Source organism: Colias eurytheme, chromosome 21 (genome assembly GCF_061535395.1).
Source record: "Colias eurytheme isolate Ceu_HAF_F1 chromosome 21, ilColEury1 Martin Lab GWU primary, whole genome shotgun sequence".
In the NCBI taxonomy this organism is placed as follows: Eukaryota; Metazoa; Arthropoda; class Insecta; order Lepidoptera; family Pieridae; genus Colias; species Colias eurytheme.
This window is the reverse complement of record NC_143000.1, coordinates 5,695,404-5,716,517: the sequence shown is the minus strand read 5'-3', so window position 1 is coordinate 5,716,517 and position 21,114 is coordinate 5,695,404. Positions and strand designations below refer to the sequence as shown.

General features: G+C 33.9%; 1 protein-coding gene across 1 annotated transcript; it reads right to left on the bottom strand.

Annotated features, from left to right (window-relative positions):
* Positions 1-1,972: 1,972 nt before the first annotated feature.
* Positions 1,973-6,979, bottom strand: Cdc50 (cell cycle control protein 50A). The gene is made up of 9 exons (XM_090114526.1): positions 6,793-6,979; positions 6,581-6,714; positions 6,281-6,483; positions 5,794-5,927; positions 5,340-5,459; positions 4,330-4,415; positions 3,952-4,087; positions 3,298-3,463; positions 1,973-2,603 (listed from the first exon to the last, which is right to left on the bottom strand). The coding sequence occupies exons 1-9, from the start codon at positions 6,845-6,847 to the stop codon at positions 2,558-2,560; spliced, it is 1,080 nt and encodes a 359-aa protein (XP_089970652.1). The 5' UTR covers positions 6,848-6,979; the 3' UTR covers positions 1,973-2,557.
* Positions 6,980-21,114: the final 14,135 nt, after the last annotated feature.

The following is a 21,114-nucleotide window of genomic DNA, read 5'->3' as shown; positions in this document are numbered from 1 at the left end:
ATGTACTTATACGCTCTGTTTGAAAATATATTTTACAACAAACATCTAATAATAGTAATTTACACTCAAAGAAGGCGTAATAAGTTTATTTGCATTAAATACGCCTCAAAAAGTCATGTCATGTGATGTTGCTTACTACTTGTAAACAACAAGCCAACAACAAGGTATTTTTTTGTTTTTTATCAACAACTTTCGTCATCTTATATTCTACTATATACGCCTTTGAACTCCTTTGAACTCCACATATAACAAAACTTGTGCCATTATTTTTATAATTTCGTAGGTATGTTAATAAAAAACCAAATGCTATACCCCTTGGCGGAATTATTGTTCAATTTCATTAAGAAAGTTATACGATTCACCGCACTTTTCATTCAAATAACAATCTTCTTTGACCACACGGGCCGGAAACCTATATGTTTATAATCATAATATTTCTTTCAACACGGTTAGTATCAATAATTATATGAAATACTAGCTTTCCGCCGCGGCTTCGCCCGCGTTTTCAAAGAAGAACCCGCATAGTTCCCGTTCCCGTGGGATTTCCGGGATAAAACCTAGCCTATGTTACTCGTGGATAATGTAGCTTTCGAATGGTGAAAGAATTTTTAAAATCGGTCAGTAGTTTATGAGCCTATTCATTACAATCAAACAAACAAACAAAGTTTTCCTCTTTATAATATTAGTGTAGATCAATGTAGAGCATGATAATAGGCTATTTGACAAGGTTTTGAAAACTGTCTCAAATTATTAAGATACGTTTATAGAGCACACAAAACACATGTTTCTTAATTTTTTGTAGTTATTCATTGAGAAAATGGAAAATAAAAACATGATATTCAAATATGCCGCCAAAACACAATTTTGAAGAATATGGCGTCTCGCGACCATGGTGACGTCACAGCGGCGTAAACATCAACTTGCTCCTAGTACTTATTGTTCGTTTTTGTTTTAATTATAGTATAATTAAGTTAATCTGTTTAAAAACCAGAAAATGAGTTCTTATAGATAGTGTGTAATTCCTAGATGAAGAAATACAACTATTAAAATCCCTGACAAACTATTTATATGTGCTCCAAAAGATATAAAAATGCGTAGAAAGTGGTTGCAGTTAGCTCGCAGAAATCCAAGTGATATTAGATATATCAATTAAAACAGTTATATTTTTTTTTGAAGACCACTTCGATGTAAGTATGGTGTTGAATACCTAGAAGGCAGTTTATTTTATTAGCAATACATAGTATAAATCGTCTCATTCTTACCTGCTTGAGGTTAGATAATGATATATTATATAAATTGATGATGACGTGTTTGTATTGATATTGAAAATAATCAATACAAACACGTCAATCCTATATACTGGAGGGCTGAAATGAAAAACAAAGGGCATAACCTAAAAAATGTATACTTCATAATTATTGTGCTATTGTGATTCATGTTTGTAGGTAAATTTAACTAAAAAGGTAATGAATGACGACTGAAATATTAACTTACGTTGCTGTTTTCACATTTCTCAATTCAGGAGCGTAAAAATCTGGGTTGTTTTTAAAAAACATGCCAACCATTATAGCGTCCACATTAGGTAGATTTCTACTGTCTGCTTTTTCGAAATTTGGTTCCATGACAAACAAAAATAACATATAAAGAACAAAACTGATTACAGACACCTTGAATCACAAGAAATAAGTTATACAAGAAACAAAACCAAAAGCGAAATTCAGCAACGACGTGAGTAAACGTTGGGATCACTTGTTATTTACGCCGCTGTGACGTCATGGCAGATGCAGCCAATCATGGATGTTTTCGGTCACGTGGTAATTTAAAAAAATATGATGTTTTTTCTCGACGATTTATAAATAAATAAGTTATTATTTATATCATTTATTAATTTAAATCGCTTCAAAAACCTTATATATATATGGATTACACAAAAAAGTAATTTATTTTTTATACTGTCAAATAGCCTATTGGCTCATATGACATTAGGATAGCTTTGGAATTGATACACACAACTAACTATATGGTCGAACTAAAATAGTTTATTTTAAATTAGAAACTTGTATAATATGATCATTTGTTAGGATATAATATAGCACAATCTACGATTTCATTTAATCTCCTATTGTACATACTAATCTTTATATCAACCCAAACCATTTTTAATCTCAAAATGAGTGAAATATATTTAGGTAAGAATCATAAAAGTAGTGGGGTGCAAAATTTAATAATAATAAATATTAAATAGCAACGGAGATCATTCGATATTTTTAAAGTATTTTATTTGAATTGTAATATAGTTTTCTTGATTTAATATATTCTGTTATTACATATTTTAATTATTTTTGTATATCAAATCAATTTTAAAGACAAAAGCGTGTAGCTCTCAAAATTCAATACAATGAAATGTTAAATCTTCAGTGATACAAATAAGCACGCTTTCTACAAACAGTTGAAATACATTTTCTCAATAGCCTTTCAATAAAAACATAAATAATATTTAAAAATAATAAATACTTTGTTCATCACTTTGATGATGTAAGTGCAGGAACTACGTCGTTTAAGAATATGGCGTGCGAGGGTTGACGTTGATCATCTCTGTAGTGCTGTAAAAAGGAAAATTAGTTTTACATTGGTTCGCTATTTATTATTTATCTAAGTCTTTACAAAATTATAAGTGGAACTGCGTTTTACAAATATTAAATTAATTTTGTATACCTATGTTGTGATTAAGATGACTCAAAACCAGTCATGATTTGACCTCATTAATTTTCAAAACTAATAAATATAAGCGGAACCAGTGAAAGTGAAACCGGTTTAAATTAATATGCATTTATAAAGTAATATTCAACAAATACAAAGACAAGATGTTTAAGAACAGAATTACTCATCAACTCAATTAAAATCTACACTACACAAAAACTATATCACGTTTATTTTTTCCAACGATAACTTACAAATTAGTATTTTGTAGGGATGGGCCAGCATCCACATAATAGGTTTGAGAGGGGGAGGGATATCTGTTATCAAATGAGGATGTCAAAATATGATTTATTTGTACCTACTATTTCTAAGTATTTTTTTAAGGGATTGAACATATTATTTTATGTATTTTTTTCAAAAGAATTGAAGTATTTGCGCAAATTATACCCATTTGTTTGGTAAATAACAATGTTTCTCTCATATTATATTTTTCATGTAGTTATATTTTAGATGATATGAATAAAATAGTTTAGTACAAAAATATAATTAAAGAAAATCTGCCTAATAGATATATGCGTATAAAAATAAGTTACATACCTCTTAGAGCATCTAACGTGAATAACCAGAAGAATGATTCCAAGCAAAAGGCAGAGAGTACCCACGACTACATAGGCCACACCTAGGAAAGGGTTTTTGCCTCCCAACAGTGATGTTGTTGATATTATAAACGATTTCGTTCCTTCAAAGTCGATAACTGGATAATCTGTAAGAAATATTTAGATTTTTAAATACTGACTTGTTTTCAGCTCTATTAATAAAAAAAATGTTGTGTGGTTTTATGAAACCACGGTAAAAGTGAAACTTAGGCACAAAATTATCGTAATTGTACGATAATTATCGTACGGTTCAACCGTCACGCGACATGCGCTACACAGACCAAAAAGTTTGAGACGATGTAATAAAAGTTTCACTTTAAAAGTTGAAGTTCTCCAAAATTGTATTCTCTAGGTCTATATGTTTCTTGACTTCAATGATTTAAATGAAAGAATGATTTTTTTAAGCAAGTAGCTACTCGCCCGGGTTGATCCATTTATGTATTTGGTTTTTTCAAATTTTAAGTAGATCATCCTAATTTAAGAGGAGACAAATATCATTAAAATCTATTCGTCTATTCTGTTCTAGAATTCTAAATGTCGTAATTACCACACTGAATGGATACATAAAATATGGATATAATAAAGCAGAACTTACTATATTCAACACGCAGTACATAAGGTCCCTTAGCGAGTCCGACGCTAAAGCCAACTTGCGTGTGGTCAACCCTACGGTATAATTTGCGGAAAGTTGGCAGTGCCGCAGTTCGCATCCAAACTATTAGTTCTTCGTTCTGAAATATAATGTGTTTAATTTTAAACTTGTGGGATAATAAACGATTAGAATAAATATAAATGCCACTTTAATAAATATAAACTAAAACAATTTAAGTTCGAAAGGTCTATAATTAAGTCTGTAAAAAATATTTTTTTTATTGTAAAACACACAGTTTTCAAAAATATGCAAAAACTCTGTGCGAAATAAGTAAAATGCGATTTATAAGTAGGACTGTATCGTAGTTTTTTATTTAATTACCTGGAAACCATTGTTTTCAGTGTTATTGGGATCCAGCATCCAGACAGGTTTCCTCCAATTCACTGGCTTTGTGAAGTTTGCAAATGCTAAAAATATTATAATATAATAAACAATTCCAACATAACCATTGGCATACTAAAAAACTAGACTCACAATCACCTAAGGTCGTCGAAAAATGTCCTAGTGACATATAAAATATTCACTCAAATTTGTACCTTATTTCATGGTAGTAATGTTCAAATTCTATTGTATACACTCATGAGAAATTTTACTGCTTACGTCACTTTTTAGGCTTATTACTATCCCCAGACATTAAAATAATCACATAAAATCGCTGCAATACACTTTCGCATTTATGATATTAGTAAGGATTAGCCACTCATTCTGATTTGAGCTGCCCCAGCAAATATATTCCGCAATATTGCCCCTTTTTTGTGATTTCGCTCAATAAAAATCTTCTTTGTGCCTTAACAAATATAAATATCTTTAAAAAATGCTCAATTGCTTGGGCCCATTTCGAGTTTTATACTTAGCAACTCATTTGGTGATTCATTTTTATGATATTGATAACAAAATTACACACAGTTTTATTGATGGGTAATAACTAATAATACCAACAAACCATGTGCTTTTCTCTAATAAATTTGACATTGCGAATATTGAAATAAATTGATACAGCCAAAATAATGAAATGAATGATGTTTTATCACCTCAATTTTAAACTGTAAAATTGGTATGTAATAGGATTTTAATTGCTTATTGCAGTGCAACATATTATAAGAAAAAAAGACGTGTGGCACTCAGGGACTGCCGCGGTAAAGCTATTGCATAGCATGCCTTCAAGCCACACCTCCGAGCCCGTCGGATTGGGGAGCGTGAGGTTTTTTCGTTACGAAATTTCTCGATTGGGTCCCCGCGCCGCGCTCAAGGCCCGCGATAGAAGCTATGCAATAGCTTAATAAAAATGTATACATATAAAATATTAATTAATTATTTGCCATGTTACTTACCAGTTTTAAGATCGCCAGGAGGGTTTCTAAACTTAATATCCTTATCTGATGTCCATGCTATACCAGTTTTCAGGACTGGTACATCAACACTTAAACCCTGTGACCACACTTTAAGGGTATCTGGAACAATTAAATTATAGTTAAAAGTTAGTTCATTATAATTTATTTAATTCACTTATTCATTAAAACATCATTGGTCCACTGCAAGCATTGTGTTTTAACAATTAATTATAATGATGAAATTACAATAGTTAAATGATAACAAAAAAAAATATTATTAGAACCTAAAATACGAACTTTAAGTTGTTATCAACTAGTTTATCTAGAATTCAAGGAAAATTAATTTGTTGAAATCAATTTTTTTTTTATTGTTTTTTAGACTCAACTCAAAATAAGAACCAAAACAAACTGTAAATTAGAGGAAAAACAAACTTAGAAAATAAATATTCCTTACCGTTAAATAGAGAATTAGCAATAGCTCCACAAGGTGCAATGGGCTTCAGCTTGCCATCTTCTTCAGCAAATGCAAACGGCTCACAATCAGATGACGGAGTCAGTGAAAGGCGGCCTAACAGCTGACTGTCGTCACTGTTGAAGAAATTACAGCAAAACTTATATTTTTTTACAAAATATACTTTTTATGACTTTTTATGACCAATGTCATGGTCAATGGTCATTGGTCATGGACAGTGGACACTATCATTCATGAATTTGATATTTTAGTTTTATGGCGTTCAACTGCTTTAAAGATATAATTTTTAAAGAATGAATGAATTTGATTACGATTCGGCGGAAGAAGGGTTCTATGATTATTCTTTAGCCCTTGTGATCAAATTTTTTAATTCTTTAAAAATGTATAACTCTTTTTCTTTCTTTCTTAGTTCATTTAGGTGACATGTCATGTCCTTCTATAGTAGAAATAAACGCGAAAATATACTCACCGAGACTTGACATATCTTCTATGGTTTTGATAGTAATTGCTCAATCCATAATAGAAATATACATCCCCTTTGAAATCTTCAGTCAGATTAAAATTAATTTGACACACACAAGGGTCCATTCCATTTTCTTTAATAAATTGTGCACAGGTAATATTTTCATCTTCCTTCATACAATGTGTATAATCTATAACATGCTCTTTTACCTGTAAAAATGTCGTAAATCAACGAAATGTTTATATGTCCTACAAAATTGTTTATGGAAACAATACTGTATAGGGATTCCCTATTTCTGTAGCTTACCTCATCTGAGAAGTAGAGTAATCCAATACCAACTGGTATAAAGGCGATACCGATAACAAAAAAAGTAGGAAGGACTGTTCCAGCCGTAAGAATTGGCTGCCATGCAGGGAGACGCTGCTGCTTGAATGCGGATTCTATAAACATACAGATGTATCAATCAGAATCAATACTATCAAGGCCAAGGAAAAAAGGTGTGTAAATGTTATCCTTACCAGCAGGACGCCTAGATTTCACATTTTGATCTGAGGTATCACTTGACGTAGCCATTGTATTTACATTAAAGTAAGCAGCATACAGATTAAAATATTAGAGCCTTTTCAAAGCGACCTTTAGATGCGATGGCAAAATTTACCTACAAATTACAATTCACAATCGATCTCTATCATTTTCATTTGTCAATTGTCAACTGTCAGTGACAAAATGACAATCTGTTTGCAGTTTGACACATGATTATTTGTCACAGATTAACGTATACTTGGAATCACTTGGAATACTACATACCTTCTACATAAACCCCGTTTTCCAATTACAGCACTAGAGCGCATTATGCGGCATAATGCTTAACGTTGAATGTTCCAACTCGTAGAGTGAGAATGAACCATAGAGGAGGCACTAAAATGACAAGTAATGCGTGAGAGAAATACACTTATGACTATAAAGCTAAGAGCAAGCGAGACAGAAACATTGTTTTTTGTTTCTCTCATGTTATGCGATTTCTTTTGTTGGGGACAAAGGCAGTTTGTCCCAAACAAGCGGCTACAGTCCATTGTTTTGCTAGTTTTCTGTTTTTTCTCGCTGTTAAGTGACTTCAAAGTTTAATAAACGTTGACAGTGATCTGTTTTAATCCGACTTTAAGTGAAAATATGGTGCGTTGTAGTGTGATTGGTTGTAAAAATCGGCCGGAACGAAGATTACCAAATATTACCTTTCACACGTAAGTAAACTTATTTGAAGTATATTGTTTTATAGAACTGGATATAGTTGATACATTTTCATTAACTCTAATGTGAAATTATCTACAAATATATAATATTTTCATCGAAATAGACGTAAACATTTTTTTGTGTTATCCGACTAAATTACGAAGTGTTCTTGTTGTTCAGGACGCCATTTGTTTTTACGTAGTTTCAAATTTATGGTATAATCATGTGATTAACATTAGGGATACCAGTACAGGGTAAAATTTTCCCCAAAATCGTGAAATGTTTTTTTAATATTAAATATGTTTTTTAGGTTTCCAAAAGAAACAAGTACATTAAACAGATGGATTCGAGCTACCGGAAGGAAGAACTGGTTACCAGGAAAAAGTCTCAGAATATGTTCTATACATTTTGAGTCGCGTTATTTTCGAAAAACGAAAAAAAAAACCTATTTGATGCCCAATGCAATTCCAACACTTTTTACAACAGTGAGTAATTTTTGTGATGCATTTAGTTTGGATTTAAATGTTGTAGTTTAAATATTCATAGACCGATTTTGTTGCTACGTCTACATAATAAACAAAACAAGTTATTAATTTATTTTTATAGGGGTATATTTTCTATTTATACTAAATCAAATTTTATTTTTTTAGGATATTATTGTTGAGCGACTGAGTACTGCCCAACAATCAAAAGTCCATGGACCAGGTCTTAAGGTAAATTAATAATTCCATTGCACTTTCCCACGAGCAACAACACTGCACTATTTTAGAACTGCACGACATACCGTGGAGAGGAAGTTTATGAGGTGTTGTTGTGTATGTACACGGCTCATATGAATGTGTGAAGCCTGGATTAGTCACCGGTTTTTTTACACCTTTTATTTTGTACATGGATGTTCTTAGTATTATCTGATTCAACTAACTTAATCTTTTCAGGATGTTGTTGAGCTACCTAATACAAGAGAACAGGCGAAAACCCCTGAACCAAGTCTTGAGGTAAATTGATTATATTATAAAATTATGGTGAAATATATATCTATACTAATATTATAAAGCTGAAGAGTTTGTTTGTTTGTTTCAACGCACTAATCTCAGGAACTACTGGTCCAATTTGAGAATTTCTTTCGGTGTTAGATAGCCCATTTATCGAGGAAGGCTTTAGGCTATATATTATCTCAACAGACCAACAGGAGCGGAGCAATGCGGGTGAAACCGCGGGACATAGCTAGTTAGTAATAATTTCATTTGGGTACATTTTGTACATTTATGTTATTTGAATTTTCTGGTTTACCGAAGTTAAACTTTATCTTTACAGGATATTATTGAGCTACCTAGTACTAGCAAACAGTCGAAAGCCCCTGAACCAAGTTTTGAGGTATATCATTATTTCATATACAACAATAAATTAATGAATGAATACATTTATTTCTGAAACAATGAAGTAGAGTATAGTAATAATTTCATCACGCCGGTGCCAGCGCATGGTGACAGCGCTTGTGGCCGATCACGGGGCCAGGAGCAGGAGCCGCCGTTGTGAAACTATATAGTGCTCGCGCAATAACTAAAACCGTAGCAAATGTTAAAGAACAGCCGAAGTGATATCTTTAATGGCGTATAGGAAATGTTGCCACAGCGTGGTTTTATAGCGTGACCAAAAAATATATTTTGAAGAGTTACCGTGGGAGCACTGTAACTGTTTAGAGTTATTTGTATAAGTAGTATATTTTGTCTTATTTAGGTACATCTGTGTGGTCTTATATTTTTTAAAATTGTAAAATTATTTAAGTTGGAAAAGGAATCAAATCTACTATAATTGTGAGGGGAATCTAAAGCCTGTAACATAGTTTTGAAGTTTGAACTAATACATGCTTTAATTTCCCCAAATATATAAACTGTATTATTTTAATCACAGAACAGTAAAAACATATAGAAGTGCTGTAATGTCTAATTAGTATGAAAACCAGTGTCGCCAAACCCACACATTTAAACCGATAGTTATACAGTACACTACAAGTAAACTATGCCTTTGATTGGACAGCTTAATTTGAGTAAAAACTGACTTAGGTTATAAATTCAGCATTTCAATATGTACCCTAACGCACCATGTTACGGTTTATTTTAGTATAATATCCCTAGGTATATTAGCTGTTTTGTTTCTCATTGCACAGAAATTCCAAATTCGAAAACATTCAGCTACTCCACAACAGAGGGCGTTAGTTTTCGATAGATATAAATTTGAAACGCAACACATAGAGATAAGGTTGAAATTTGTGTCACTCAACATTAATGACATTAACTTGATATTTATCTGATGCTATGCTCTGAGGGATGTCAGCCTTGTTATCGATAATTCACAAATAAATATTTTTTGTGTATTTTTTTTTTTTTTTTTTTTTTTTTTTTTTTTTTTTTTTTTTTTCTTTCTTTTATATGAGTATAGTATAATGCGTCACATTTTGGAGTATGTTTATTACTACTAAGTACGTCTTTTTATATTATTATTATTAAATAAAAAACGGAATAGAATAGTATTAATAATAATAATAATAATAAGGGCGTAGGGATGTGACGACCCCATCGCCCACGGTTGGAATATCTATTGTCTACGTGACAATAGATATTCCACCCGTGCAATCAGTCAACCCGCAGGACACCTTGTGGCGGGGTGTCGGGGAGTAGCGACCCCGCGGGAACCGAGTGCTCCCGGGGGAGGCCCCTGTCTTCATCTCCGGCTCGCCTTCACCGGCCGGTCGGAGTGAAGCCTGACGAGGACAGGACCCCCACCTCTGGCTTGCCTTAACCGGCCGGCCAGAGTGGAGTCGCGAGAGCTTTTAGCTCGAAGGGTGGATGCGAAGCGTAAGTGGCGAGTGGGCACGTGATGCTGGACCCTCAGGGAGCGCGTGATCGTAGTTTAAAGTCCAGGGACGCCTCTCCACCCTTAGCTGCTCACAATATGTTGCCCCCTTGTCGCACTATTGCAGCGACTTATTTCGGGGGCCCATACAGTGAGAGGGCGAGTCACCACCTGCCAACATATTTTTACTTTCTTTTAGTAGAAAGGCAGGTGCCATAGTTTCCCATAGTCCTCAGTACCAGTCCATTTAGCATCCCAATCCATAGCCCAATCATTAAATTTCCATACCCTGCAATAGTCCTACATCGGCCGCGGACTGCCCAGGGCTGTATCTCTATAGTGCAGTCATGGGCAGGCTGCGGCTGGTGTCCCATAACACATTAAAATTCTCGAAAGGGCCTCTGCGTGTTGGATCCGTGTCCCCACGTAAGCCTTCCAAAGATCCGGGTACTGTCCTTCTGGTGGTACCCGAGTATTATGGAAATGAGAAACATAATAATAATAAATACACTTTATTCAGCACCATGTAAATACACGTAAAAAAAGAAACAGACAATATGATTATAAAGCTAAAAAGGCGGCCTTATCGCTACTAAGCGATTTCTACCAGGCAACCTATGGGTAGGATTTTTAATTATAAGAAAGAGGTGAAAACAATAGGTGGTGCAGCAATGAAAATGAATTACAGTATATTTAAACCATACAACTACTTATATTATAAATACATAATAATATGTAATAAAGATAATTTAAGAATACCTACTTATATATTATATACATATTAATATATACGTACACATAATATACAATACATACAATACATAATATATATATACCTATACAATACAATTATTAAATAAAATATAAGGATACTAACAATTTATTTGGGAGAAGAAATGGTTGAAAACTAAATTTTTAAATATGTTCAGCGATTTCGCACGTCTGATTTCAATTGGCAGAGCGTTCCAAAGAAGTATCGACTGTATATGGAAGGATTTGTGGTAAAATTTTGATTTATGGGGAGGAATTTTCAATAGCAAATTGCCAGTGCAGCGCAGATTTAAATCAACATTCGAACGAAATTCAAATTTTTCTTTAAGGTAGACAGGGGCTTGAGGATAGAAAAGGATTTTGTACAAAGATGTAAGTACATGCATGTTGCGACGTAGACGTATGGGTAACCATTTGAGCCTCATACGGTATTCTGTGACGTGATCATACTTGCGGAGGCCAAATACGAATCTTATACAAACATTTTGCAGCCGTTCAAGTTTGTCCAATTGCAATTCAGTAAGGTCAGTATAGCAAATGTCGGAATAATCGAGGATGGGAAGGAGGAGGGACTGTGCAAGAGAAATTTTTGTTGGAATGGGTAAGAAATTCCGAATACGTCTTAACGAATGTGATGCAGCAAATACCTTCTTACTCAGTTCGTTAATTTGTTTGTGCCAAGATAAAGTGCGATCAAACATAACACCAAGATTTTTAACCGAATCACTTACCGGTATAATTGTGTTATCTACAGTAATAGGAGGAAGAATTGACCAGTCAATCCTCGAAATGAAACTGGGACTCCCGATGATAATAGATTGAGTCTTTGATGGATTGACTCCCAAACCGTATGATCTACTCCAAGCTACTATCGAGGCAAGATCCTTATTCATCAATCGAATAGCAGATGGTAATTCTTCGAGAGTTGAACGAGTATAGATTTGGAGATCATCTGCATACATATGTGAGAGCGAAGTAAGGGAAACAGTGATATTATTAATAAATATGGAAAAGAGGAGAGGAGAAAGGACGCCACCTTGTGGAACGCCAGCAGTGATGTTTGACCAAGTTGAGAAAGTACTATTAACTTTGATTCGTTGCTGACGCCCCAGCAAGTAACTTTGAAACCACGCAATCACCGTTGGAGATATGTTAATGGAGCGAAGCAAGCTCACTAGGATATCAAAGTCTACAGTGTTGAACGCGTTACTGAAATCCAGTAAGGTAAGAATAGTGAGCTGCTTGTCATCGATTCCCGCTCGAATATCGTCAGTGATCTTAGTGAGTGCAGTAGCCGTACTATGCCCAGGACGGAAGCCAGATTGACAAGGATTTAAGATGGAGTTTTTGTTGAGGAAACGGGTTAACTGTTCGTGGACTAAACGTTCCAGTGCTTTGGATAAGAAAGGGAGGATGGAGATTGGACGATAATCGGAAAAGGATGCAGGATGGATTTTTTTAGGTAAGGGTAGAACGTCTGCATTTTTCCAGGCATCCGGAAATATGCCAGAGGAGATGGAAGAGTTAAATATGAAAGTTATTACAGGTGTAAGGATATCAATAATAGGAAGGATCATACTGCGGCTAATACAATCACCACCAACGGCTTTAGAAGAAATCGATGAAATGCTCTTCTTAACATCACAATCGGAGAATTGCCTGAAATGGAACGGTTGATAATTAGGAGTTTGATAAGAAGAAAGATTATTTAAAGTTTGTGATTTATGATTTGAATCGAAGTTAACAAGATTTTTTGTGAAATGTTGGTTCATCTGATCGATATTGATGTTATTTGGAAGAGAAGGCTGCTGTTGTTTACCAACTCCTAAGGATTTTAGAAATTTCCAAACCTTGGCCGTGTCGCCGTCCTCGACTGAATTATAGATATGGCGCCGCTGAGCATCTCTACATAGTGTATTGCAGTGATTCCTAATCTTATTGTATTTGTCCCGGTTAGCAGGAGAGTTGTTTGATCTTAATTTTGCTTTAGCCCTATTTTTAGAATTTATTATCGATTTAATGTCGTCAGTTAGCCATGGAGCTGGTAAGTGTTTAACTTTTACCCGTTTGACAGGTGCATGATGGTCATATAAATTCACCAGTAAAGAATTAAACACATTTACCATTTCATTTACGTCACTTGCATCGTACACAAGACTCCAGTCAATCTTGCACGCATCCTGATTCAGTCTATCAAGATCCATTCCAGCAAAATTTCTCTGCAAGAGGATTTGAGGTTTTACTTTAGGAGCACGCAGTTTATAGGATAGGAAGAGGAGATCATGGTAGGAGAAAGCTTCCGCGGGATATTGACCATGTTTACAGACAAGGGTAGGATTTGAAACAAGGATTAAGTCTAATAGGGAGGGAGAACTGTTTGGGAAGTAATGAGTAGGATCTAGAGGCAGTATGTGGAGATTAAAAGAATCGACAATTGAGACAAACCTTTTAGCACGCGAATCATCTTTAACCAGGCAAGTATTAAAATCACCCATAAGTATTATGTGGTCATAGGATGGTACAAAATTCTCCAGCAATTGATCAAATGACGCAAAATAGTCCACATGCATCGAAGGACTATAAAATACTCCTAAGAGCATTTTGGTGTGAGAAAGGGATATCTCGACAAGGAGATGCTCAGGAGCATCAGGAGGAGGGGGTTGACAGGAAGAACTAATAATTGAGAAAGGAATATGGGAACGCAGGTAGATTGCTACACCACCACCCGTTCTTCCAATACGGTCGTTGCGTATTAGTCGAAAGCCGGGTATGGAGTAGCAGGAAGATGGGAGTGTGGGCTTTAACCAGGATTCGGATATCAGTATTGCATGGATATTGGGATTGGATTCAAAGGATAGTAAAAGATCTGGATAATGCGCTGGGATACTTTGTGCGTTTATATGAACGACATTGAAATTTTTAGAAAAATCGGTGAAGTTGTTTATGAGTAAAGATTGTAGAGATGGGTGCGATACACTTTGGAAGCTATCATTCGTACTGCTGCTTGAATCGGACGATAACGCTGAGACAAAACTATCATTATTAGAGTCAGACATAAAAATAAAAGTTGATAAATAAATTGTAATAAATAATAATAAATAACAATACCTATAAAAATAATCAAAATAATAAATACAAATATATGTGATATATAAGCAATTATACCTAAAAACAATCTATCAGTTTATCCTTTACCCATCAGTTACCTTTAACATAAGATAGTATGGTAATAAGTAATAACATTACATAACTATTAAAAAAGAAAAACAACAATAATATTATATTAAAAACACTGCTTACAGCTAATCAACTAATATTCAAAAATGCACGTATCTATGATAAAAAAAAAAAAAAACTTGTGACGGTGACATTTGACTTGTGGTATTTGACGTAAGTGTCATAATTGTTTACAAAATATAGTGTGCCAATTAGAACTATTTCTTTACATATTATTAACATAAACTAGCATTTTCTAACTACCAACGCAAAAAAAAAAATAGAAGTTAATTGTAAAAGAAGGAGCATATCACACACAAATGGAGATTTGAAATAGCAATTTTGGCAAATAAAGATAAAAACATAAAACATACAAGTCCAGTGGCATAGAGAGAAGCAATAGAAGTTATAAATGATAATACCAAAGCCATAATCAGGAAGGAAATAAAAAAGCATATCAAAATACAGACAAGAAAAAAGAAGAGTAAAGAACAATATCACCATATTGACGTATTGAAGATCTATTTCTTGATTACTCTTTTGGATCTTGGAGGCAATTTATCTTTTGGCTGGAATCCAGATGATGCAGTTGGAGCTTTGTGAACAGGCCGGTTTGAGGCAGAATCACTGACAGGAACATCATCCAAGTCTGCAAGTGCATTAATTTGGTGCCGATTCCCATCCGGCCCGATCAGAAAGATGTTGCCATCCCTGGTCCAACAGCGCTCAACACCAAATCGCTTTCGAGCAGCCATGAAAACATCGTGCCTTGGCTTTGTCAAAAACTCAGACAATGTGATGCCAGATCCCTTCAAATCTTTCTTGGCAGACCAGATCTTGTGCTTAAGCGATATGTCTTTAAACTTGACTACTATGGGACGGGGTCTATCATTGTTGCTTCGTCCCATGCGATGGCAGCGGCTGAAAGATGTTATTGAAGCATCGGGAATATTCAGATGCTCGGTTAAGATACCAGCTACAGTAGAGTCCACTTTTTCATTTTTATCCTCCTTCACTCCATGAATTAATAGTATCTTCTTCCTGGTTTGCATCTCTTGTTGATCAACAAGCTTATTAAGGAGAACAACTTCGGACTGAAGGCATTGTAATGAAGTCAGCACAAAGGTTCGGAATACAGTAAAGTCTGAAGCCAATTTCGACGAGGGACTACCCATTGGTGCTGCAGATATAGCTTGGAGATCCTTTTGGAAGTCATCCATTCTGTGATTGAATGTTTCAACCATTTGCTGCATGGACTGTGCAATAGATTCCATGATTCAAAGGAATAGTGCAAGATAGTGATAAGTGAGGTTATGTTGTTGTGACACTGATTTTAATAGCTACCAAGTTTAAGTGAAATAATTATAGGATACAATAACCAATGGCCAAGGTATTTATAGCATATTAACTTTTTTTAAAAAATATTAAGATGAAAACGAAAATAATATTTTAAATTAAACAGCTGATCAAACATGTGTTTACTGTCACACACCTACCCTCGAAAAATTAATCTATATTTACAAAATACAAACAGAAAATATGCATTATTTTAAATCTTGGAACTGCAGTAGGTTTGCTGTATCGGTGGCCTTTGTTAGACTGCTTAGTGATGTTCGGCATCCAGTTAACTCGTCACGTTGCATTTATCCATTTCTCTTTTAAATTAGCCTCTTTGGGAAATCTATAAATAAATTGGACAAATGAAAGCTAAGGAAAAATAAATAAAATTTAACATTTATAATGTTTGTCTTTTCTAAAGTATCGATACTGTCGATATGCGGCATAAGCATCACTAAAGCGACATTCGTTTGTTTATTGCAATAATATTCCAGAAAGTCTTGTTTGCTGTTCAATCTATAATAGTACTAATTTCTTACGAATTAAGGTTTATTTTGACTAGATATTTGTATACAATTTTGACAATTTACGACAAGCGAAGTTATAACATAAAATATAATTAAAATAAATAAAAATAAGACTTACCGATGGTATGAAATGCCTCCATTGCTGATATTATTTCGTCTGCTATCATTTTTGCACTCTAATACCGAACAACACGTCCTAATTAATGAATAAATATGGAAAAAAGGTTTGACAGCTGACAACCGACTCGAATATTTTTCTGCGCATAACTGAGAGCAAGTTAGGTGATCTTACCTTACTAGTGACACGTGGGCCACGCCCACATCACACTTCTATCTACTTTACTGTTCTGTGATTTTAATACTTTTTAATTAAAGATTTTTTTTCTATTATATATTTCTGTTTCAAGTTTGCAAAAAATAACTTAATATTTTTTTTTCCAGGTGGAAACACCGAGAAAAATCAAATTAAGAAAAAAATTAATAAATAAAGAACGTGTAGCCGAGCAAAGAAAAAAGAAAATTGCAGTATTGAGGACAAGGGCGTGGCGGTTAAAGAAAAAGAATGCAGAACTGTGCAGCATATTAGAAGATTTAAAAGCCCGATGTTTAATAAATCAAGAATCTGCTGATGTTTTGTCATCTATAGAAACGGCAAATAAGGACTTTTTAAAAAGATATATTTGTAAAGAATCCGCACCTAGGAAGTATTCTGTAGAGTTAAGAAAATTTGCATTAACTCTCCACTTTATAAGTCCAAGAGCCTACGATCATGTTCGAAAATATTTCAATACATGCCTTCCTCACCCACGAACTCTTTCACGGTGGTACCAGTGTATAGACGGTAGTCCAGGGATCAGTAAAGAATCTTTAGAAGCAATAAAACTACTCAAATTAGCTAATAGTATAGTGAATCCATTTCGCAAATTATTTTGCGCCCTATGTTTCGATGAAATGGCTATTAGAAAGCATGTAGATTTTGATGGTCAAAACTGTATAGGGTTTGTAGATTGTGGCAATAATATAAGTAGTGGTCAATTAGCTAAGGAAGCCCTTGTCTTTATGCTAACTGCTATAAATGGTAGTTGGAAAATACCTTTAGGGTACTTTTTAATAGATGGTATTTCGGCATACCAAAAAGCCAATTTAGTTCAGACCTGTATTAAAACCGTTCATGATGAATGTGGAGTAGAAATTTTATCACTTACATTCGATGGCTGTCCAACAAACTTTGCAATGGCTAAATTATTAGGGTGTTGTTTACAAGATACTCAAATAGATCCTACTTTCCAAGTAGGTGACAAAAAAATTATTATATACCCAGATCCATCACATATGCTTAAATTAGTACGGAATACTTTGGCTCAGAAAGGACCCATCATTGATAGGCAGGGACGCACTATTTCCTGGGAATACATCAAACATTTAATTGACTTGCAGGAAAATGAAGGACTTCACCTAGCTAATAAACTGAAAAGATCTCATATGAATTTTAGGCAACAGATCATGAAAGTAAAGTTGGCTGCTCAGACTTTCAGTAATTCTGTTGCTGATGCCATAGAATTTTGTAACGAAGAACTTAAAATAGATAATTTCTCAAATTCGGAGGCTACAGTAGAATTTATTAAAAATATAAATGACTTGTTTGACATATTAAATTCAAGAAATATGAATGCATATACACATAAAAAACCTCTATTCGAGGGAAACTTTTTAAATACTAAATTGATTCTTGAACAAATATATCAATATTTAATGAAGTTACATTTAGGTGGCATGCCCATCCTTAATACAAACCGAAAGACTGGATTTTTGGGCTTTATGATTTGTATACGAGGGATAATTTTTCTATACGAAAATTATGCCAGAAGTGAATCCTTACAATTTCTGTGTACGTATAAGCTTAGCCAAGATCACTTGGAGTATTTCTTTAGCGCGATTAGGGCTAAAGGTGGATTTAACAATAACCCTACAGCCAAACAATTTAAATCCGCTTTCAAACGGATGCTAGTCCATGGTGAACTTAAACACATCACTACAGGTAATTGCATTCCTCTACAGGAAATAAATATACTAACATATACCAAACCGGAAATTGCAATAAATAAAACCACAGAAAGAATTAAACTAATAGATGAAACTGATGATTCTGAGATACGTGACATTGATTTTATCCGCACTATGGATGACCACGACTATTTAAGTGATCCTAGTAAACTGACCGAATTTTCGAAACAAATTATTATTTATATCGCAGGGTTTGTTGTAAGTCAACTGAAAAAAGAACTTAAGTGTCCTGATTGTACGTCAGTTTTGACTGCGGATAAATTTAAAAGTTTCTTGTATAAAAAAGACAAGGGGGGACTGCAATATCCTAGTAAAGATGTAGTTGCCATTTGTACATTTAGTGAGAAAATTTTCCGTCAAAATAGAGATATGAGTAAGAAAAATTATTTTCAATTTTCATACTATTTCTCAAGAATGTCTCAAAAGATGCCTTAATGAAAATCTTTTTTCAAGAATAAGTGATCATTTTAAAAATCAATTATTTTTAGACTGTCACTATTCACTTTTAATTAAATCCATCTGCGGAAAATATATAAAAGTTAGGATGCACTATGCAACAAAAAAAATGTCTGAGGTGGATGACAAGGTACGCAACTTTTATAACAAGTTAATTTTATTTAAAGGTCAATAATTTTGAAGGTCAAGGATTCAACACCATCCTTAACTCTTAATTATAAGATTTTTTTTATGTTTGTATTAGTCATCACTACATAGTATAAAACAAAGTCGCTTTCTCTGTCCCTATGTCCCTTTGTACGCTTAAATCTTTGAAACTACGCAACGGATTTTGATGCGGTTTTTTTTAATAGATAGAGTAATTCAAGAGGAAGGTTTATATGTATAATAACACCCATTAAATAGTGGAGAAGTACTGTTATTTTTGAGGTTTCTAATGTGATGTCGTAAAAATTTACATTTTTTCCGCTTACATTGCAAACGCTGGCTGAACCCTACGAGTTTTATCAAAATAATGTACTAAGTATTATACACATTGAAAAGGTCTACAGAAAAGTCCGCGATGGTATATGTCTATCTCTTATGGACAATAACTTTTTTTGTCATTTACTTTTTACGACAAATAATGGCTAATTTTCGAAGCGATTTTAACCAATACAGCATTAATACTTAACCAATTAAATACCTTGAATACATTGTTCATTTGATATAGATATACAAGGTGAAAGGTAAGACATTTGAAAAATTTAGACAGGAGCTTCTACTCATGAAACTGAACAACTTTTGTTCTACAACTTTGCTGAATTTGTAAAAAAAAATTGGACTTTGTAAGGAAACTTCGCTAATCAGCTGACAGATTTCCATACAAAGTCCAAATTTTTTTCTATATAATATAAATAGATATTATAATTATATATAATAATTATATAATAAGATATAATATAAACTACCTTATGTCCGATTTATTCCAGATATTGATGCATGCCAAAAAGGAGGACTAGGCCTACTGGGGATACCTCTTTAAAAAAAACGCACCTAAGGTTCTTACCTCACAGGTGGTGTGGAAAAAGAACCAATACAATACAACAGTGAATATATATATATATACTAGCGGTCCGCCCCGGCTTCGCCCGTGGTACATATTTCGCAATAAAAGGTTGTGCCAAATTTCATCAAAATCGGCCCAGTAGTTTATGCGTGAAAACCATACATACATACATACATACAAACCTTTCCTCTTTATAATATTAGTATAGATTTAAAAATTGCGGGACGTAGCGTTTGCCGCGGTACCGGCCAGCCGCCCGGCTATATATTTTATACCCGTGCGAAGCCGGAGCGGGCCGCTATGTTTTTATATACAACGTTCATAATTTTTCTGTAGTGTATTTAGTATCAGCATTGCACCCGTGCGAAGCCGGGGCGGGTCGCTAGTTAAGTTAATAAATAACAAAATCTTTTCAAATCTGTCTTTTTCTTCATAAACCTATCTTACAAAAAAATACCCAAACATTTATAGATATTTTGCCAGTTTTTCGGATAAAAAGTTTTTGTAATAGTTGGCAACATTGACGTAAGGATTCGCCATCTCGTTCGGGTATACGCCGATGTGATCTCTAGTACATTCTCCCTCTACGTTCCAACTACAGCAACGCTTCGCACAATCGAGCACTAGAAAAAGTAATGCGCGTGAATTGATGCGTGCAATCGATTTATCGTTAGTAATTATTAATTGATGGAAAAAATTTTAAAGCTTTCGTTTCATTGTAGTTTTTTCGAAATAATCAAAGTTAATTCAAATTGTGTTAAAAAAATAAATATAAGTATGGATGAAAAAAATGTTAATGAAATAATCAAAATCCAAATTACTTAAAATAACCGTAAATATTTTTCAATTATTATGTATACCACTTTATTTACACATTAATGAGGTTATTGCTAACTCGAATTTTTTTTTTCAACACTGAACTTAGCGCAACCTGCTGGTGCGTTTCATGTTCCAATTAAGCATCAGCATAATTCGGCATTGTGCGGCACTGAGTCGCATTATGCTTTGTAATTGGAAAACGGGGAATGTTAACTCAACAGGAAGGAGTAATGAGACCACAAGTTGTTGAGGCTTTTTTACAAACTATTTTCCTTAGATCATTAAGTAATGGATGGAGTACGCTGGCAAATGTTCTAACTAAACTTTCTGCTGATTTTGGTGCGGGGAGGGCAACTCACACTATTGAATTACAAATCACACATTCACAAAAATAATTTGTGTCACGAAAGTCGTAAAAATTTACGACCTTTTAAGTGACGAGTTTTTAAATTCAACTCTATCCCTAAGTTCATAAAGATTAAATTTGTATTTCATTCCAAGTTGTTTCGTGGGGAGTG

Bases quoted from the DNA above. Each gene is read 5' to 3' on its own strand.
- Cdc50 (XM_090114526.1), bottom strand. From the start codon at position 6,847: ATGGCTACGTCAAGTGATACCTCAGATCAAAATGTGAAATCTAGGCGT. The intron at 5,928-6,280 runs GTGAGTATATTT...TTTCTTCAACAG, and splicing joins AGAAGATATGTCAAGTCTCG to TGACGACAGTCAGCTGTTAG. The intron at 4,416-5,339 runs GTAAGTAACATG...TAATATTTTTAG, and splicing joins TCCTGGCGATCTTAAAACTG to CATTTGCAAACTTCACAAAG.